Here is a 16,954-nt window from a genome sequence, read left to right on the forward strand (position 1 = left end):
CGCGGATTTATGCAATGTACGATTACTGCAACACGGATCATGGAAGAACAAATTTGTGGGTGAAGATGTATGTGTTGTAAACGTCTAAAAGCAGTATCACTAGCTCACTGGATCGTGGTTCTAAGGCGTTTGTAGAAGCTGAGTACTGCAACTCTACTGTTGCGGGAGCTAATTGGCTTAAGTTTTTTCCTAGTTACGAAGAACCGTTTCAAGGAACCAAATGTGTTTAAACCAACAAAATGTACTGAAACAGATGGGAAAAAAGCAAGAGCGGGAGAGGAAGACCCCAGCTAGACGGGCATTGCTGTGGTGCAGGGGCTGGCAGCTGACAAAGCAGCCATGAGCATCCCCCTTCTGCATGCTTTCCTTTTTATTTAGGTTTCCGCATTATTTAAACTTCTCCTAAGCGATGTTATAACCTAGAATAAATACTTTTTATGACACAAGCGCAAACACTGCTACGCTCCTGCAAGCGCCTTGCGGTGAACAGCAGTGGGGATCGGCGCAATGGTTTCGACGACGACCCTGGGTAAAGCACAAACTCTAAACCCTAACTCCTAAACCTGAATCCCCCAGTTGTTGAAGGGGTCTTTGAATGTCTTCAGAAGAAAGGAGTCTTTTGCGTCCCCTCCTCTCTCGGCAGCAGTAGTAGCAACCCTTCTTCCGGGAGTATCGGGTTTCTTCGCCCGCTCGTGCTGCCGGTTCCGTGGTGCATGCTACCGCTGCTGCTGTTAAAGGCTGAAGGGGCAGCAACAGTGCCTTCGAGTTCTTTTCGCCATTTTCTTTGCTTGTTGAGGTGTCCTTGAGCTAGCATCCACAAGCCCAACCCCCTCGCCGCTCTTCCTCTTCCAGGGCACCTGCTTCGGGCCGGTTGCGCGAGAACCCGGCACCTTTAAGGGTTTAGGGATCAAGGTTTCGTGTTCAAAACACGTGGCATGGCCACAAATACAGCTCAGATGCCCCAGAGGCGTCGGAGCTGCGGTGGCACGGGTCTCTTGGAGGATACAGTCCTTAATGTTTTCTGCAGTTTGCGTCCTATCCTTTAAGACATCCAAGTTGCTTGTAGAGAGCAAAAGCGGGCCATCACAGCAATGACCGTCTTGTTCCCTTGCGGCCCTATCCGATGACCCTGCTGCTGCTGGCTCTGCAGCAGCACCGAAGCAGCAGCAGCAGCAGCGACGGCACAAGGAGGAACGGCTCGACTATTTCAGAGTATCAACAAGGTCAGCAGCAGCAGCAACAACAACGGAGGCCGCTGCAGCGGCATTAGCTGCAGCACAGATTGTTGCAGTGGCAGTAGCATCAAGAAGGCCACGAGTTTGTTATTTCCAGCAATGCGTTGGGGAGGCGAGCTGCTGCTGCTGCTGCCGCTGCTGGGGCTAGCTGTCCCATTACCCGTTCTGTTCTGTTCGGGTTCGTCTTCCCCTGCCGAGTCTGTGCTGCTGGAGGCAGAGGATGAGGCGTTGTTGCTGCAACCGCTTGGCTTTGCTGTCCCCCGCCCTCCTGCAGCTGGGTCTCTTGCAGACCCTGCTGCACCAGGTACTGCTGCTGCTGGTGTTGCAATACCAGGAGCTGATGAGGAAGGATCTGTTTCCGCTGCAGCCCCAGCAGCAACCCCAGCAGCAGGTGCTGATGAAAGAGGGTCTGCTCCTGCTGCAACTCCTGCTGCAGGACTTTCTCCAGCTCCCGATGCATCTCCCCCAGCGTCTGGAGGTTCCGTCAGTTCCTCTTCTGCGGGTACACGGAGAACGCGTAAGACGAATAGGAAGGGCCTCGCTTCCTCTCGAAGGGTCGGCCGACGATCACGAAGAGCAAAGACAGATAGGGGGGGCTCCTCTGCTGCTGCAGCAGAAAAGGCATTAGCTAGGAGGAAGACAGCAACAACAACGGGAGTGTCTGTGAGAAGACACAAGAAGAGCTCGCAAAGATCGCGCAGAGAGCGCTCGTCAGGGAGACGCAGCTCCAGGCGCCCGTCCGCTGCAGCAGCAGCAGGGCCGGCAACAGACAAAAAAGCAGCAGCAGCAGAAGCAGATTCGAAAGGCACGAAGGTACCGAGTGCAGCAGCGGAGGGCGCGGAGAACAAAGTGGATTCCAGACGCTCCCAGGAGTTGCTGCTTAAGAAGCCGCCAAAATGGAGCTCTAGAGATATGCTGCAGCGACTGCAGCAGCTAAAGCCACAAAGAGGGAGAACAGTTAATAAAATTTTCAGAGCTCTTAGTGGCATCTTGGGTGTCGTGGCACTTCTTGTGCTTTGCGCCATCCTGTCTACTGTCAACAGCAACGGACCCGGACGTGACATGCCATATGTACGTAGAGGATTTAGAGTTTTTCGTTTAGGGTTTAGGGTTTGGGGTTTGGGGTTTGGGGTTTTGTTAGGGTGTATGTTTTAGAGTTTGTGGGTGGCAGATCGCCAGCTCGCTGCGGTTTGTGTGGGTCTTCAGGATGCTGTCTATTTGCTTGGGGACCAGCTTATTAATGCAAGAGGTAAGCGGGCGGCTTGACGGTCTAGGGTCTAGGATTTATATTTTAGGGTTTGGCGGTACCTGGGGTGTAGTTGCTCGCTCGCCTTTTGTGGGGGGCTGCCCTCGCACCGTTGGCTGGATTTAGGGTTTGGGGTCAAGACTTTAGGGTCTGTCGTTGTTGGGGATGTGCATGTGCTGCAGCGTGTAAGCGGTTGACTACAGCAATGTTAAGCTGGGTTGTTAGCTAGCAGACTGACCAGCTAGCTGGCTGACGAGCGAACTGGCTGGCGGAGCGGCCGGCTAGCTGGCTGGTCAGCCAGCTAGCTAGCCGAGCAGTCAGCTGGGTAGCTTTCTGATTCGGATTCGTTTGTGGCTGTTGCAACGCTTGCTACTGGTGTTGCGTCTGTTGTTCCTTTTGCTGCTGGTGTTGCGTGTTTTGCTGTTGTTGCTGTTGCTGCTGTTGCTGCTGCTGCTGCAAATGCGAGGAAGTTAACGCAACTGTTTCTGGTGCTGCTGCTGCATGCATTCAGCATTCTTGCGGTTTCAGTACAAAGGTGTGTCGCTGGAGTCTCGTTTGATTGCCTATCCTGTGAGCACAACAACAAGGGGAACTCTTGATTCTTAAAAGGAAATAAAAGTAGTGTTTTATTTAAAATGAGTGCTTCTACTGTTCCTCGCTAAGCGCCCAGTAGTGAGGGTCGGAGAGTGAGGGTTTAGGGTTTTTAAGGGTCTAATAAGTGAGGAGCAGGATCAGAGTTTGGGGGTTGGGGGTCGTCTCGTCTGTATCAGGGTTTGGGGTGTAGTACAGGACGAACAGGGGCCTCGTGGACGATGGTTTAGGAACTAGGGTTTGGGATTTGGGCTGTTGTTTCTGTTTGTTTTGCAGTTTCCCCCCAAAAATTTGACACTGGAGGTAAACAGGAGCAAGGCCCCAGACCCCTAAAATTGTAGACTGAGCCAAACCTTAGTAGGGCGCTGCAGGGGTCATGGTTTGCTGCTTTAGATGGCCTAGGATAAAGGGTTTTTCTCTCTTTTGTTCTTCAGGAGGTTAATGAGGTTCTGGACGACATAGAAAGGCAGCTCAATGAGTTTGTCGCCAGGGACCCTAGAGAAAGATACAGTAAGGGTTTTAGAGGGTTTGCTGGTTTTTGGTTCCTAGCTGTTTCCCAGGGTTTAGGGGAGCCATCGGTTGTTTACGGTCTAGGGTTTGGTGCGTTCAAGTGTTTATCTTGTGGGCGCTCGTATATAGGATTTAGGTGGTCGGTGCAACCTTTTATCCACTCGCTGGTGCCTCCATGGCTTGTAGGGTCTAGGGTTTGGTGTGTGGTGGCTGCAGGGTCGGCCGTCAGTATATTTGGCCCTCGCGGGTCCTACGACAGGATCAATGTGTACGAAGAAGAAGTGCGCATAAAATAGTGGAAAGATGCCCTCACATCATCATGTTTGTTTCTTCTTTTAATGCTTATTTCTTAAGGTCGTCTTCTGTTTGTTGCTAAACTGGGCAGCAACGAAAGTTACGGCGGCAGGCCACACCCCAGCTACTTGCTACCTTCGTGGCTAGCTAGCTAACTAGCTGCCTGCCTGCCTGGCTAGCTGGTTACACTTCTTCCGACGCAGCTACTAGCTAGCTGGCCAGTGAGTAGGGTTGCTAGCTACTTAGCTAGCTAGCCGGCGGAGTTGCTGGCTAGCTGACTACTGAGCTAGCTACCCCGCGAATGGGCTAGTTACCTAGCTAGCTCCCTAACTAGCTTGCTGGCTAGCTAGCTAGCTAACGGGGCGGCATGCGGCGCCTCGATTGGGGCTCGACTCGTGCAGCCTTCAAATACAGTTAAGACGTGTGCATGTAACACAGTTTGTCATGCGCGGATAACATCAGGTGTACGCACACCGCAAAACCCCTTTTGCAACTTAAACACCCCAAGGGCTCTTTATTCGCCATTTGTACCGGGGAGTCTCCGGTTTTTGTTGCTTGCACGCCACGTGCTGCTGCTGCTGCTGCTACGGGGGCCATTCCCTGCAGCAGGTGCAGCCTTCTTAATTGGGGCCTGTGTCTGCTGCTGCTTGCTGCATCGTCCCCTATTTTGAGCACGCTGTTGCTTCTGTTGTTGCTGTTGATTGCCTGCTGCTGCTGCTGCCGGCTTCCGTTGCTTGAACGTGAATGGGTTAAACCTGAGACAGCACAACAATTTGCGCTACGAATTCCTTACAAGCCTTCAGGTCGGGCGAGGGTTTAGGATTTAGGATTTATGGTTTTGTAGTGCTTACTTGCGCCTCTTCGCGGTGTCGCCTTCACCGTCTGACTCTTCGCTTTCCTCGGGGCTTTCTTTGCTGCTTTGTCTATCTCTCTTCCTGCTGCTGCTGCTGGTGGCCCCTTCGCCGTCGTCTGCATCAGACGATTCTGCTTCTCCCTCTGATTCGCTCGCTGCCGTTGATGCTGCTGCTGCTCCTTTTGCTGCCTTCGCAGTGCTCTTCGGCTGCAGCAACTCTAGAAGCTTCTGCCGCTCCTCCCTGCAAAGCCATCCACAGAGAACTCCTTCCTACTGCACCAGGTTCTGCTGCTGCTGATACTGCTTCTGCTGTTCTTGCAGATACTTCTGTTGCAGCCGCTGCAGTGTGCTCTAAAAAATGCCAAGCCCTTCACCTATTGGTTGCTGAGCTGCACACCAAACCCTAAACCTTAAACCATAGACACTAAAGTCTTACTCTCTCTTTGCTTTGAGGAGCTGTTCCTTCTTCTTGAGCATCTTCAATTCCTCCGGCGTCTTTGAGATGTGCTTGTGGTACAAGACTGCAACAACAGAAGCAGCAGCATAAGCAGCATCAGCAGATGCAGCACCAGCACTCCACCAGCGTTTACTGCAGCAGCATTGGAAGTAGCAGCAAATCAACTAGCCGCAGACGCAGCAGCAGGCACATGGAATATGAAATACGAGAAAACCACAATCATCCGATGCAGCAGCAGCATACGCAGAAGCAGCAGCATACGCAGAAGCAGCAGCAGAAGCAGCGGCAGCAGCAAAAGTAGCAGATGCAGCAGGTGCATCTCATTTGTTTTTCATTGCTTGAAGCAAAAGATAGAGAGGGTTTATGGTTTAGGGTTTACCTTCGCCAGTGCAGACATCATTTTCTATCTTAATAAGCATTAACTCAAGTCGAGGGCCGATCTCTTTAAGTTGTACAGCCATAGAGAGTTCCTGCTGCTCCTCCTGCTGCTGCTGCTGCTCCTGCTGCTGCTGCTGCATGCCTGGCAGTATTACCTGCAGAGTGCTGCCCTTAGATATACGGGAGGGACCAGTTGCAGCGCCAAACACGACCTTTTGGTTTTGCTGCTGTTGCTGCTGCTGTTGCTGCTGCTGATCCTCTGCAGCCAGCAGCAAGTCGCATGCATCTGTTTGCTTCTCCTGCAGCTGGTGCAGCAGCTGCTTCTGAGCAGCACCGCCAGTAGACGCCTTAAGGAGGTTTTCTACCCCTGCTGTTATATCTGCTGCCTTTAGAGAAACTGTATAATGCCGAAACTGATAGTATATGCCTTCGCTGCTGCTGTTGTTGTTGTTGTTGTTGCTGTTGTTGTTGCTGTTGTTGTTGCTGCTGCAGGCTTCTTTTTCCGAGATAGCGCGGAAGAAGGCAACACGGCGGAAGTCGTTAAGCTGCAAGCACAAACCCTAAACCCTACGCCCTAATATGTGAAGGCAAAGGAAAAATCGAGGGTTTGCTTCTTGCGCATGTTTGCAACTTAATAGTGTTTGGGGTTAGAGGGTTTTGTAAGCAGAAGGTATGAGGAATTAGGGTTTATCCACGGTTAGCAGCTCATAGGGTTTAGGGTTTAGGGTTTAGTAGGATGAAGTACCCTAGCTGTGCGGAGGTCAACGGGAGAGAAAAGGGACCGCAGCATTGAAGTTGACAATTGCAGCGCCTGTGCTCTACTCAAACCCTCAGAACCCTTGCTGCTGCTGCTGGTGCTGGTGCTGCAGCTGCTGCTGCTGCTCAAAACGAGTAGGGGGGGTTTGCGGAGGTCCTTCGGGTCCATTCGGGCGCCGCTAACTTCTCGTTGAACATCGCCAATTAAAGAGAAATTCACAACCTGAACCCACAAACGCCAAACCCTAAACCCTAAACCCTAGACTCTAAGCCCTATACCCTAGGTGTTATAGTCTTTTTGTAGTTGGCAACAGTTGCTGGTGGACTAAGAGGGAGGGCTTCTCGTTGGCTATGCCTATGTCTATTACTGTTGCAAAGGGTTTGTTTGTGGCTTTTTAGGGTTTAGGGTTTACTATTTCGCCGTTGTTGTTTGCTAGGGTTCAGGATCTATGCAGGTGAAATTAGGCCTGTGTTGTCAGAATTTTCAGACCAACTAGACTTTCGTGTCGAGTAGGGTTTAGGGTTTAGGGTTTAGGCTTGCCTGGAAGGTAAGAGTCGGTCCTTTGGGTAGTTTTGCGATTTTAAGATAAATACCATTATCTGTTTGTGTTAGGGTTTGTAGATGCGAAACCCCTAAAACACTAGCAGCTCTTTTAAAGTCTTTTTGTTTGTTTTTTCTTGTTTCCTTCAGGTGTACAGACACCCGAGGTCCCACAACTAACCGCCAATCTCTAACGAGTTGTCTGCAGGAGGGGGAAACACGACCTCTTCTTACAACGATACTTGAGGGGCCTGCTGCTGCTGCATCTTCTGCTGCTGCGTCGGCGCCGGGAGCGGACAAACGACCCGCTGCTGCACTCACACGCTGACGCTGCTTGCGCTTCGATGCGCGACGACTAGCCATCTTTCGGATGGTACTGGTGCTGCCGTTGTTGCTGCTAATACTGCTGCAGTTATTGCTGCTGCTTCTGCTGCTGCTGCAGTTATGCTGCTGATGCAGCTGCAGCTACGACTGCTAGTACTACTACTGATAACGCTGTTGTCGCCTCTGTTGTTGACCCTAATGCTACTGAATCGAATGCTGCTGCTGCTTCTAAGCTGCTGCAGCTGCTATCTGCCGCTGGACCTCAAAGTCTCCTTGCAGCGTTGTGCGGCGACCATAGCGCCGTCAGAAATAGGTCTATGGTTTAGGGTTTCGGGTTCAGGGTTTAAACCCTTCTGTTCTGTTGTGTGTAGTTTAATGATAAACACTTAAGAACCTCAAAAATAAAAACCTACCAAAGTCTCGACGCCTCTGTGGGGCCCCGGAGAGCCCTGCGGGGCAACAAAACCTAAACTTTAAACCCTAAACCCTAAACCCTAAAACACAAATCCTCAGCCTTCTGCAGGTTCAGGGTTTTCCTGCATCTTTAATCAGCTTCTCTTTCTATAAAGATTTGCAAACCCTAAACCCTCGAAGGGACAGCCACAGAAGCCTATATGGCCACGGGGCTGTTGGTACAGGGGCCCGTCGGCGTAAACCCTAAACCCTTAACCCTACTATACAGCCGTGGTAAACACCTGATGACATTTTAATGCCATTTTTTGCATTTTCTGCTAAGCAGTTACTTCCCGCTAGAAAGTGGCGCTTCACGTTTTAGGGTGTAGGGTTTAGGGTCTAGGGTTTCTGTATAATGGCTCTTAGGACATCTGCGCTTCCAGGGGATTTTGTGAACTTTTACGCGTGGTACGGCCTCGTTCCCTCCTTTAAGGAAGCAGCAGAAGAGGGGTTTTCTTTGTCTTGTCTAGATCAGTGGTTTGGCTGGAGAGTAGCAGGCATTAACGCCTTCTGGTTGCCGAGAATCCACCACGCAAGTAAGCTGTAGGGTTTAGGGTTAAGGATTTACAGTTGTTACCGCCCCTGATTCTATGTCCAGGGTCAGCAACATGCTCCATGAAACGTAGGGCCTAGAGTTTAGGGCTTAGTGTTTAGGGTTTGGTTCGTGTGCGTCGCAGATGAAGACATCAGCGGCGTGTGGCTGCAGAGTCTAGATCGGCTGATGCAGTGTCGTGCTGCAGCAGCAGCACCACCAGCAGAGCGTCCTAAACTGTTGCAGCAGATGTTTCTTCAGCAGCATCCCCCTAACGACGTCTGGCCGTACAGGAAACCCCCAGAATTGTAGTGGAGGGTTTAGGGTTTAGGGTTTGGGGTCTAGCGTTTAGGGTTTAGTACGATGAATAGCCCACAAAGCTACACGTATTGCCCAACACAGCCAGAGGCAGACCTTGAAGAACTCCTCCTGGCTGCTGCAGCGGCTCCCGGCCGCAGCAACAAATCTTCCAGCAGCAACAACAGGACAGAGGCAGCAGCAGCAGCAGCCAGAGGTGAGCTGCCTTGGGATGAAGTGCTGCTGCTGCTCCAGCAATGGGCGGAGTTCAGGCAGCAGCAGCAGGTGCTGTGTGGCCAGTTGCAGGAACTGGTAAGGCAGCGAATGTTGTTTGATGAAGCTCCTGCAGCAGCAGAAGCAGCAGAAGCAGCAGCTGCTAATTCTGCTGCAGCAGCAGAAGCGGAATCAGCAGCAGCAAATATTGCAGCTGTCAGCGAGAAAAATCCACTCAAGGCGTTGGAGCTGTTTGGCACGGCGCTGCTGCAGCGGCAACAGCAGCAGCAGCAGCAAATGCAACGGTGCCGACAGAAGCAACAGCAGAGATGCAGCAGCAAGGTCCTCGCTGCAGCAGCAGCAGCCTCTCCTGATGCTCTTGAGTTCATGTTGCTGCATTTGGACGACCACATAGATGCAGCAAAGCGACAGATTGCTGCAGCAGCAGCAGACTTCACCAGAAGCAGTAGCACAACCTCCGCTCAGCGCCTTATGCTCCTGGCGCAGGCTGCTTCTCAGTCTGTCTTTCCCCGTCGTTTTGCTGCTGTAGCAGCAGCAGCTGCTGCAGCAGCAAAACGCAAAAACAAAAATAAGGGGAAGCGTGCTGCGGCAGCGGCCAGTTCGTCAGTAGAGCAGCAGCAGCAAGAGAAGCAAGGGCAACCAAAAGAGCAGCAGCAACAGCAGCCTAAACAGCAACCGCAGCGAGAGCTGACTGCAGAAGAGGCAGCAGCAGCAGCAACAGAAACTGCTGAGCTGCAACAGATTGCTGCTGCATGCGACAGCCTCCTGCGTTCATCAAAGGCTTACGCTACATTTGCTGCTGCTGCTGTTGCTGCTGCTGCTGCTGCTACTGAGTCCGCAGAGGATTTTAGTATGAACGCGTACTGGAGAGAAGTAGAGGCGCTCCCTCCCCTTCAGGAGGCAGCAGCAATTGCTGAGAGAGCAGCAACAGCAGCAGCTGCTGCAACAAAGAACGAGGGGAGCGTGGATGCGTGATACGCAGCGCATGCAGTTGCTGCCGCAACAGCAGCACGTTGCTGCTGCTGTTGCTGCAGCAGCTGCTCGTGGTCGACTCTGAGACTTTTGTTAAGGGTTTAGGGTTTTGATAAAAGCGCAAGTCCAGGGTTTAGTGCTTAGAGTTTGAAGTCTGCAACCCCGTAGCGAAGGCTGCGGGTGTTGAGCTAGCCAGCACGCTAGCCAACCAGCTAGCTAGCCAGCTAGATAGCTAGGCAGCTAGTTAGCTAGCTAGTTAGCTAGCTAGTTATCTACATATTTCAACAGCAAGAGTGGCTATAGCTCTCTGCGTAAAAAGATGCGCTAGCTAGCAGCGGCTAGCTAGCTAGCCGTGTCCAGCTAGTTATAGCAGTAGCCAGGTGGCTAGCTATATAAATAATCAGCTAGCAAACTAACTAGCTAGCTGTATGAGCAGAGCAATTATCTGCCGCCTAGACCAGCAAAATGACGCATTGCCTCTTGTAGATCTCCAGGGTCACCCGATTGCAACTGCACATAAATAGCAGCAGAAGCAGCAGCAGCAGCAGCACCTCAGCACAAAACCCTCCCTTCTGCTGTTTATACGTAAATACGAATAGAACGTAATAAACACATAAAACAGAATAAAATAGACAAAAAGATACAAAACTTAAATTTTTAAATAGAACATAACATTCTCTTCACCACCCTTTTGCTTAGGAGCTCAAGAATAATAATACACAAAGATTAACGACAAAATAAATAAAATAATATAAAATAAAATAAATAAATAATATACCTCTTTAAATAATGACATAATATTCCCTGCTCCTCCCATCTGTTTAAGGATTCTTGGATCAATGGCGGATTGCATCTTATGAAGAATTTGCTGAGGATTTCTTGCCAAGTTCTGCAAAGTTGTTTCCTTTGTTAGACCTACACGACCCATCTTATTCACCATCTTACTAAATCTGCAGGAAAAAAAAAACATATATAATATATATAATATATATTAGGGTTTAGGGATTAGAAGATACAAGAGACGGGAGAGGCGGGGAAGGGGTTTGCACGAGAGGGTTTAGGCAAAAGGAGGAGGGAAGAAATAGACCTATTAAGAATAAAATACGAAATAACTAAACGGCAAACCCTAAACCCTAAACCCTAGAATAACTTACTGCTTATGCTGCTCTAACAAGAGGCGAACTTCCTCAACAGATGTACCCGAGCCTTGCGCAACCCTTATAATGCGTGAATCCGTGAAGGGTTTCTCGCAAGCCAGCTCTGCAACAAACAAACAAACCCTAAACCCTAAACCCTAAACCCCAAAGTTTAAACCCATAAACCCGAAAGGATGAGACGAAAAACGTAGAGAAATGCAAACCGAGACAAACAACACAACGAACGAACTCCTGACCAAGGGTTTACTACTAGGGTTTAGGGTTTACCAGCTTTTGTCATAGAATCCATAGCACACGTCAACCTCTTTAACCGCTGAGTCGCTAATCGCTCCTGCCCCTTGGGGAATAAATTTGAACCAAACCCAGGAATCATGCTCATCACCTAAGATAAAAAACCACAAACCCTAAACCCTAAACCCTAAACCCTGAAAAACCCCTAAAATCCTAAAACTTGAATGAGGTGTTTAATGCTTATGCCGGTTGAGGGTTTACGACCATCTACAACTAAAACAAATGTTTATCTGTTTGAAATAAGGTTTCTTCTTTTTCCCCAGATTTTAGGGTTTAGGGTTTAGGGTTTTAGGGTTTCTTACCTTGCTAATAGGTCCCATCCTGAGTACATTCTGAAATTGATCATACATGTCTTGGAGAGTAAATTTTCCTTTTGCAATTCTTTCTATCATTTGTTGTTGTTTTTCTGTAGAAATTACTTCTTTTAGACTATTTACTAATGCCCCCATATCCCCGAGACCTGAATAAGGACAAAAACCCTAAACCCTAAACCCTAAACCATTAATACTGATTATTCCTTTTCATATATAAAATGATTAGCACGAACATAAACAGACATCTACAGACATCTTAAGAATTATATTAAATTAATACATATATACAGGGTTGATACTCTTGCTACCTAAACCCTAAACCCTTTTTTATTATATTATCCCCCTATAGACAACTATTAATGCCTTAAAGAGGGCTTAGTGTTTCTTACCAAGGAGGCGAGAAACAAAAGAATTTGCATCAAAAGGATCAAAGTCGTCAAAATGCTCGCCGCTACCCAAAAATATAATCGGGGCTCCAGTGGCAGCCACTCTGCATGCATGCAGTAAAACCTAAACCCTAAACCCTAAACCCTAAAACCCAAACCCTAAACCAAAAACGCTAAACGGTATAGAGGACGTGCAAGAATGGACTTCTGAACCCTGCTGGATCGGGCGGTACGTAGGGATTAGGGTTTAGGATGAGACAGCAAGGTAGGGTTTAGGGTTTAGTGTTTAGGGTTTACGTACGCTGAGAGTGCACCTCCTCCCTTAGCATGACCATCAAGTTTCGTAACAATAACACTACCTACAGGAACACTAGAGGCGAACGCTGCTGCTTGCTCGTAGCACGCTTGTCCAATATGTGAATCTACTACAAAGACGATATCGTCCGGGTTCTGTAACGCAAACCCTCAACACCAAACACTAAACCCTAAACCCTAAACCCTAAACCCTAAACCTCACACCCTACGAGTTTCAAAAGCAGGTGCAAACGGATGCTTCATTCACGCGCCTACGCGGCTAGAATGGTCACAAAAGCTCCCAAACCCTAATAAACCCTAAACCCTAAACCCTAAACCCTTACCACAGCATCTGCAACTTGTTGCATTTCTTCAAAGAGAGCAGCCTCCTGTCTGTGCCTTCCTGATGTATCTACAATAATTAGATCGTATCTTTCATCTCTAAATTGTTGCACACCCTCTTCTGCTATCTTGACTGGATCTGCCTCCGTATAGCTGCAGAAAAAAAACCCAACCCTAAACCCTAAACCCTAACCTCATATGAAAAACCCTGCCTTCTCTTGTTTAAACACTCAAGTTCCCAACGCCTCTACCTACAACCAACTTGACGGTACTAGGCTGTCTTTCATAGGGTTTAATTATTATTTCTGCTGTTTTAATTAGGGTTTATTAGTGTTTAGGGTTTACTAGGGTTTAGGGTTTATTAGGGTTTAGGGTTTAGCTAACCTGCCAAAGAAAGGAATTCTTGCTTTTGTTGCATTTTGTTTTAATTGATCAAAAGCGCCTGCCCTAAAAGTGTCTGCACAAACTAAGGCTGTTCTCCATCCTAAGGAACAAAAAAAAAAAAAAAGAATAAAGACTACCTACTGCAGCAGCAGCAGCAGAAGCAGCAGCAATAGCAGCAGCAGCACAAGTGTCGGCCAACAACTTGCACAGGCAGAAGCACCACCAGCTGTTGCTGCTGCACTAAACCACCAAACAATTGGTGATTAAGAGTATGGTTATATATCCTTTGGTTTAATTAGTGTTAATATTATTAGGGTTAATATATTAGGGTTTAGGGTTTAGGGTTTATATATAAATAATATACCTTTTCTTTGGTAATAAAGTGCATATTTAGTACAAGTTGTAGTCTTCCCTGATCCTTGTAATCCAACAAACATAACAACATTTGAATATCCTCTTTTTAATGGTCGTGCTTTTTTCTCGGGGGTTAATAATGCCACCAATTCGCTCACTACACACTGAAAAAAAAAAAAATTCAGAAACCCTAAACCCTAAACCCTAAACCCTAAACCCTAAACCCTAAATAATGAAGAGTATGGAACATATAAGAATATTGGAGATGGAATATACGGGTTATAAAATAAAAGGAATCCTCTAAACCCTAAACCCTCAAACCCTAAACCCTCCAGCGAGGGTTTAGGGTTTAACAAACACCCCACCCAGCTAGCTAGCTGCTTCGGCCTGTGGCTAGCTGCAGCCAGCTAACTAGCTAGTTAGCTAGCTAGCTAGCTAGCTAGACAGCTAGCTATTCTGCTTACCTTTTGAATAATACGTCTAGTATTAACTCCTGCTGCTGCTGCCTGTATGTACACCTCGCTCATGACATCTCCTTGTTTGTCTGCATGCACTGCAACACCAGTTGCGGCATCAAACCCTCTAGTGCTGTTTGCTGCTGCTCCTCCTTTCTTCCTGTTGCTATGACCACCACCACCACCACTGCTGCTGCTGCTGCTACTGCTGCTGCTGCTGCTGCTGCTGCTGCTCTGCTGCCTTATCTGCGTATTTATCTGCTGCGTAACCTTCTTCTTATAGTCCTGCACTACCCGCAGCTGCACGTCCGCCAGCAGCAGCGCACGGCATACTGTCTTTACACAATCATTTACTACCTGCAGCACAGCGGCAGCAGCAGCAGCAACAGCAGCAGCAAGATATGTACCAGATGCAGCAGCTGCAGAAGATGCAGCAACAGCAGCAGACGCTGCGGATGTATGGAGCAGGAAAAGACACTGCAGTAGGGGTAGCAGCAACCGCTGACGAAGCAGCAGCAGCAGCAGCAAGACTAGCAGCAGGAAGAAAAGAACCAACAGTTACAGCAGCATCAGCAACAGCTGTAGCAACAGATGCAGCAGCAGCAGCAGTAGCAGCAGCAGCAGCAATACTTGCAGCGGCAACCGCAACTGTAACAGCAGCAGCAGTAGGACAATGAGTTATGGCAGCAGCAGCAACAGCAGCAACGACAGCAGCAGCAACATTTGCGTCAGCAGCCAACATACAACAACAAAACCTTAAGACTGCCTAAACCCTAAACCCTAAACCCTAAACCCTAGATAGACGTACAGCCTCATCAACGATTGTGGCGCTCTGGAGGTTCCTAAGAGCCCCAGAGATCTGTTGTCCCAGCTCTGCAAGCACCATCTTTGCTGCTGCTGCTGCTGCTGTTGCTGCTGCTGCTTCCTATATTGCTGCTGCTCTTGCTGCTGCTCCTGTTGCTGCTCCTGCTGCTGCTGTTAACTATTAACGCCACAAAGCAGCAGCCGCAGCGGCAGCTTTTGCTGCCGTCGCCAAGTGTGTTGCTGCCTTAGCCAAGAAAAAGGGCTACAGGAGCATGTGCTGCTGCTGCTGATGCTGCTGCTGCTGCTGTTGCTGCTGCTGTTGCTGCTGTTGCTGCTGCTGCTTAAAACAGGAAGAGTTCAGGTCTTCTTGGATCTTGTTCTTTTTTTATGATGAAAATGGGGCAGAAGAAAAGAAGCCTATGGAGGGCCAAACCCTAAACCCTAAACCCTAAACCCTAAACCCTCGGGGGTCCTTAACGATATTGTGTTGCTGATAAAAGGAGAGCGAAGAAGGAGAGGGTATAAAGGAGAGGTGTCTGATTTGCTGCAGAGACAAACAGCAGCAGCAGCAGCAGCAGCAACAGCAGCAGTGTGCTGCTGTGCGCCTACTACAGGCTCGAGAGCAGTGGCAAGTAGACCCGCCACCGTTGCTAGGCGTAAACCCTAAACCCTAAACCCTAAACCCTATCTTCTTTATGGTGTATAGACAAGGATAACAGTGTTTATGTTGTTATAAGATAAAGGAGAGCTTACCCTTGTGGCTGCATGCAAAGCAGCAGCAAAGAGGCGCTGCTGCTGGGCCCCTCCTATCGCTGCTGCTGTCTGCTGCTGCTGCTTTTTTTTATTTAATTAAAAAAAAAATAAATAATTAATTAATTATCTTTTTGTTTATTTGCTGCTGATTACCATTAATAATGCCTACAGTTATGATGGCTTAATGGGGCAGCAGTATAGTAGTAGTAGTGTATAGCAACTTGCTGCTGCTGCTGCTGCTGCTGCTGCCGTTGTGCTGCTGCTGCTGCTGTCGGGAGCAGCATAGCACAGCAACAAAAAAAAAGAAAAAGAAAAGGATTAAAGTTTAGTAAATTATATTTAAATTATAATTTAGAAGAAATATAAAACATTAAAAGATAAAACAGCAACAAAAAGCAGCAGCAAATGCTGCTGCTGCTGCTGCTGTTGCTCCTGTTGCTCCTGTTGCTGCTGATCCGCTGATCTCTGAATCCCTCTGACTAGCGCATCGCTGCTGGCTAACATAAAAAAGGAATAAAATAGGAGGAAAATATCTAAAAAACAATATTAAATAAATAAATAAATTATTTATTTATTTATTTATTTATTTATTGAATAAATATTTAATTGCATGCATTAACTTAATACTACACCTTTTATTGCAACAAGAAACGCAAGAGTATTATTGCCTTAGTATATATACATGTAATTTTTTTTATAAAAAAAAATAATAATTATATATATTTATAAATATTTCTTCTCAATATAAACAATTCTTTTATTATTTATTTTGTTTTCTTTGTCTTATTCTGTATTCTTTGTGCAACAAGAAGACGGTGGTGTATATGCTGAGGTGTATAGGCACCTCATTAGGAAACTTTATTTCTTGTATAAAGAGGAAATAGTTATTATGATGGTTATTTTCTTCTTTTTTCTTTGATTAAACAACATAAAGAAGAATACTTTTTATTTATTTTGTCTTTTATCTATTTACTTTATTCATAAATACATATTTACCCTTGCTTTCCTCTTTCTTTTCTTGTATATACAAGTGTCGTCATCAATCACGAAGAAGAACAAACAAGATAAGAAGGAACGCCAGCAGGGTTTATTCATCTATTTCCTTCCTTACTTCATCATTATTATTTATTTATTCATTTTTATTTATTTATTTAAAATTTTATTTATTCATTTATATATAAAGATGGAGGGAGAAGGTATAATTGAGACCCAAGAGTTATGCCTAAAGGCATTACGGAGTGTTAGATCAGGAAACGATGATGATCTTCTTAGTACATTAAGAGAAATAGAGGAATTAATTAATCAATTAAAAGGGAATAAATTATTAATTAATTATTTAACAGCAGAAGAATTATTATTTATTTCCTTAGATGCAATAAATACATTAAAAATGAATATAGCGCATGCATCTCTTAGTTTATTATATAAAGGATTACCTAAGGAAGGAATTATAGATATATTATCTATAGATACTAATTTAAATCTATCCTCGGTATATTTATTTATTTATTTATCTATTTATTTATTTATTTATTTATTTATTTATTTATTTATTTATTTATAGGAATTACTCAATGCATGCACTACTAAGTGTTGGGTCCTTGATGATTTTATTACTGCCTCTGTTATTGAATTAACTATTAAACTTTATGTAAGAAAATAAATAAATAAATAAATAAATAAATAAATAAATAAATAAATAAATAAATAAATAAATAAATATATTAATTATCTTTATTATTATATA

At 46.7% G+C, this 16,954-nt stretch overlaps 4 protein-coding genes across 4 annotated transcripts; 2 read left to right on the top strand and 2 right to left on the bottom strand.

The window, feature by feature from the left end:
- Window positions 1–1,334: 1,334 nt before the first annotated feature.
- Window positions 1,335–3,878, top strand: EMWEY_00028650 (hypothetical protein, conserved; the record flags this gene model as incomplete). The annotated part of the gene is made up of 5 exons (XM_013478236.1): window positions 1,335–2,306; window positions 2,407–2,484; window positions 3,349–3,375; window positions 3,507–3,582; window positions 3,799–3,878. The coding sequence occupies 5 exons, from the start codon at window positions 1,335–1,337 to the stop codon at window positions 3,876–3,878; spliced, it is 1,233 nt and encodes a 410-aa protein (XP_013333690.1).
- An 845-nt stretch (window positions 3,879–4,723) lies between these two features.
- Window positions 4,724–7,224, bottom strand: EMWEY_00028660 (ribosome biogenesis protein SSF1, putative; the record flags this gene model as incomplete). The annotated part of the gene is made up of 5 exons (XM_013478237.1): window positions 4,724–4,970; window positions 5,166–5,250; window positions 5,566–6,109; window positions 6,310–6,543; window positions 7,096–7,224. 5 exons carry the CDS (start codon window positions 7,222–7,224, stop codon window positions 4,724–4,726), a joined length of 1,239 nt encoding a protein of 412 aa, XP_013333691.1.
- A 769-nt stretch (window positions 7,225–7,993) lies between these two features.
- On the top strand, window positions 7,994–9,676 carry EMWEY_00028670 (hypothetical protein, conserved; the record flags this gene model as incomplete). The annotated part of the gene is made up of 3 exons (XM_013478238.1): window positions 7,994–8,174; window positions 8,316–8,369; window positions 8,523–9,676. The coding sequence occupies 3 exons, from the start codon at window positions 7,994–7,996 to the stop codon at window positions 9,674–9,676; spliced, it is 1,389 nt and encodes a 462-aa protein (XP_013333692.1).
- Window positions 9,677–10,114: 438 nt separating this feature from the next.
- On the bottom strand, window positions 10,115–14,536 carry EMWEY_00028680 (signal recognition particle 54 kDa protein, putative; the record flags this gene model as incomplete). Its single annotated transcript, XM_013478239.1, has 12 exons — window positions 10,115–10,183; window positions 10,452–10,623; window positions 10,828–10,933; window positions 11,098–11,212; window positions 11,424–11,581; window positions 11,825–11,925; window positions 12,123–12,271; window positions 12,460–12,610; window positions 12,842–12,941; window positions 13,206–13,359; window positions 13,660–14,007; window positions 14,459–14,536. The coding sequence occupies 12 exons, from the start codon at window positions 14,534–14,536 to the stop codon at window positions 10,115–10,117; spliced, it is 1,701 nt and encodes a 566-aa protein (XP_013333693.1).
- Window positions 14,537–16,954: the final 2,418 nt, after the last annotated feature.

Source organism: Eimeria maxima, genomic scaffold (assembly GCF_000499605.1).
Source record: "Eimeria maxima Weybridge genomic scaffold, Emw_scaff330, whole genome shotgun sequence".
Taxonomy (NCBI): domain Eukaryota; phylum Apicomplexa; class Conoidasida; order Eucoccidiorida; family Eimeriidae; genus Eimeria; species Eimeria maxima.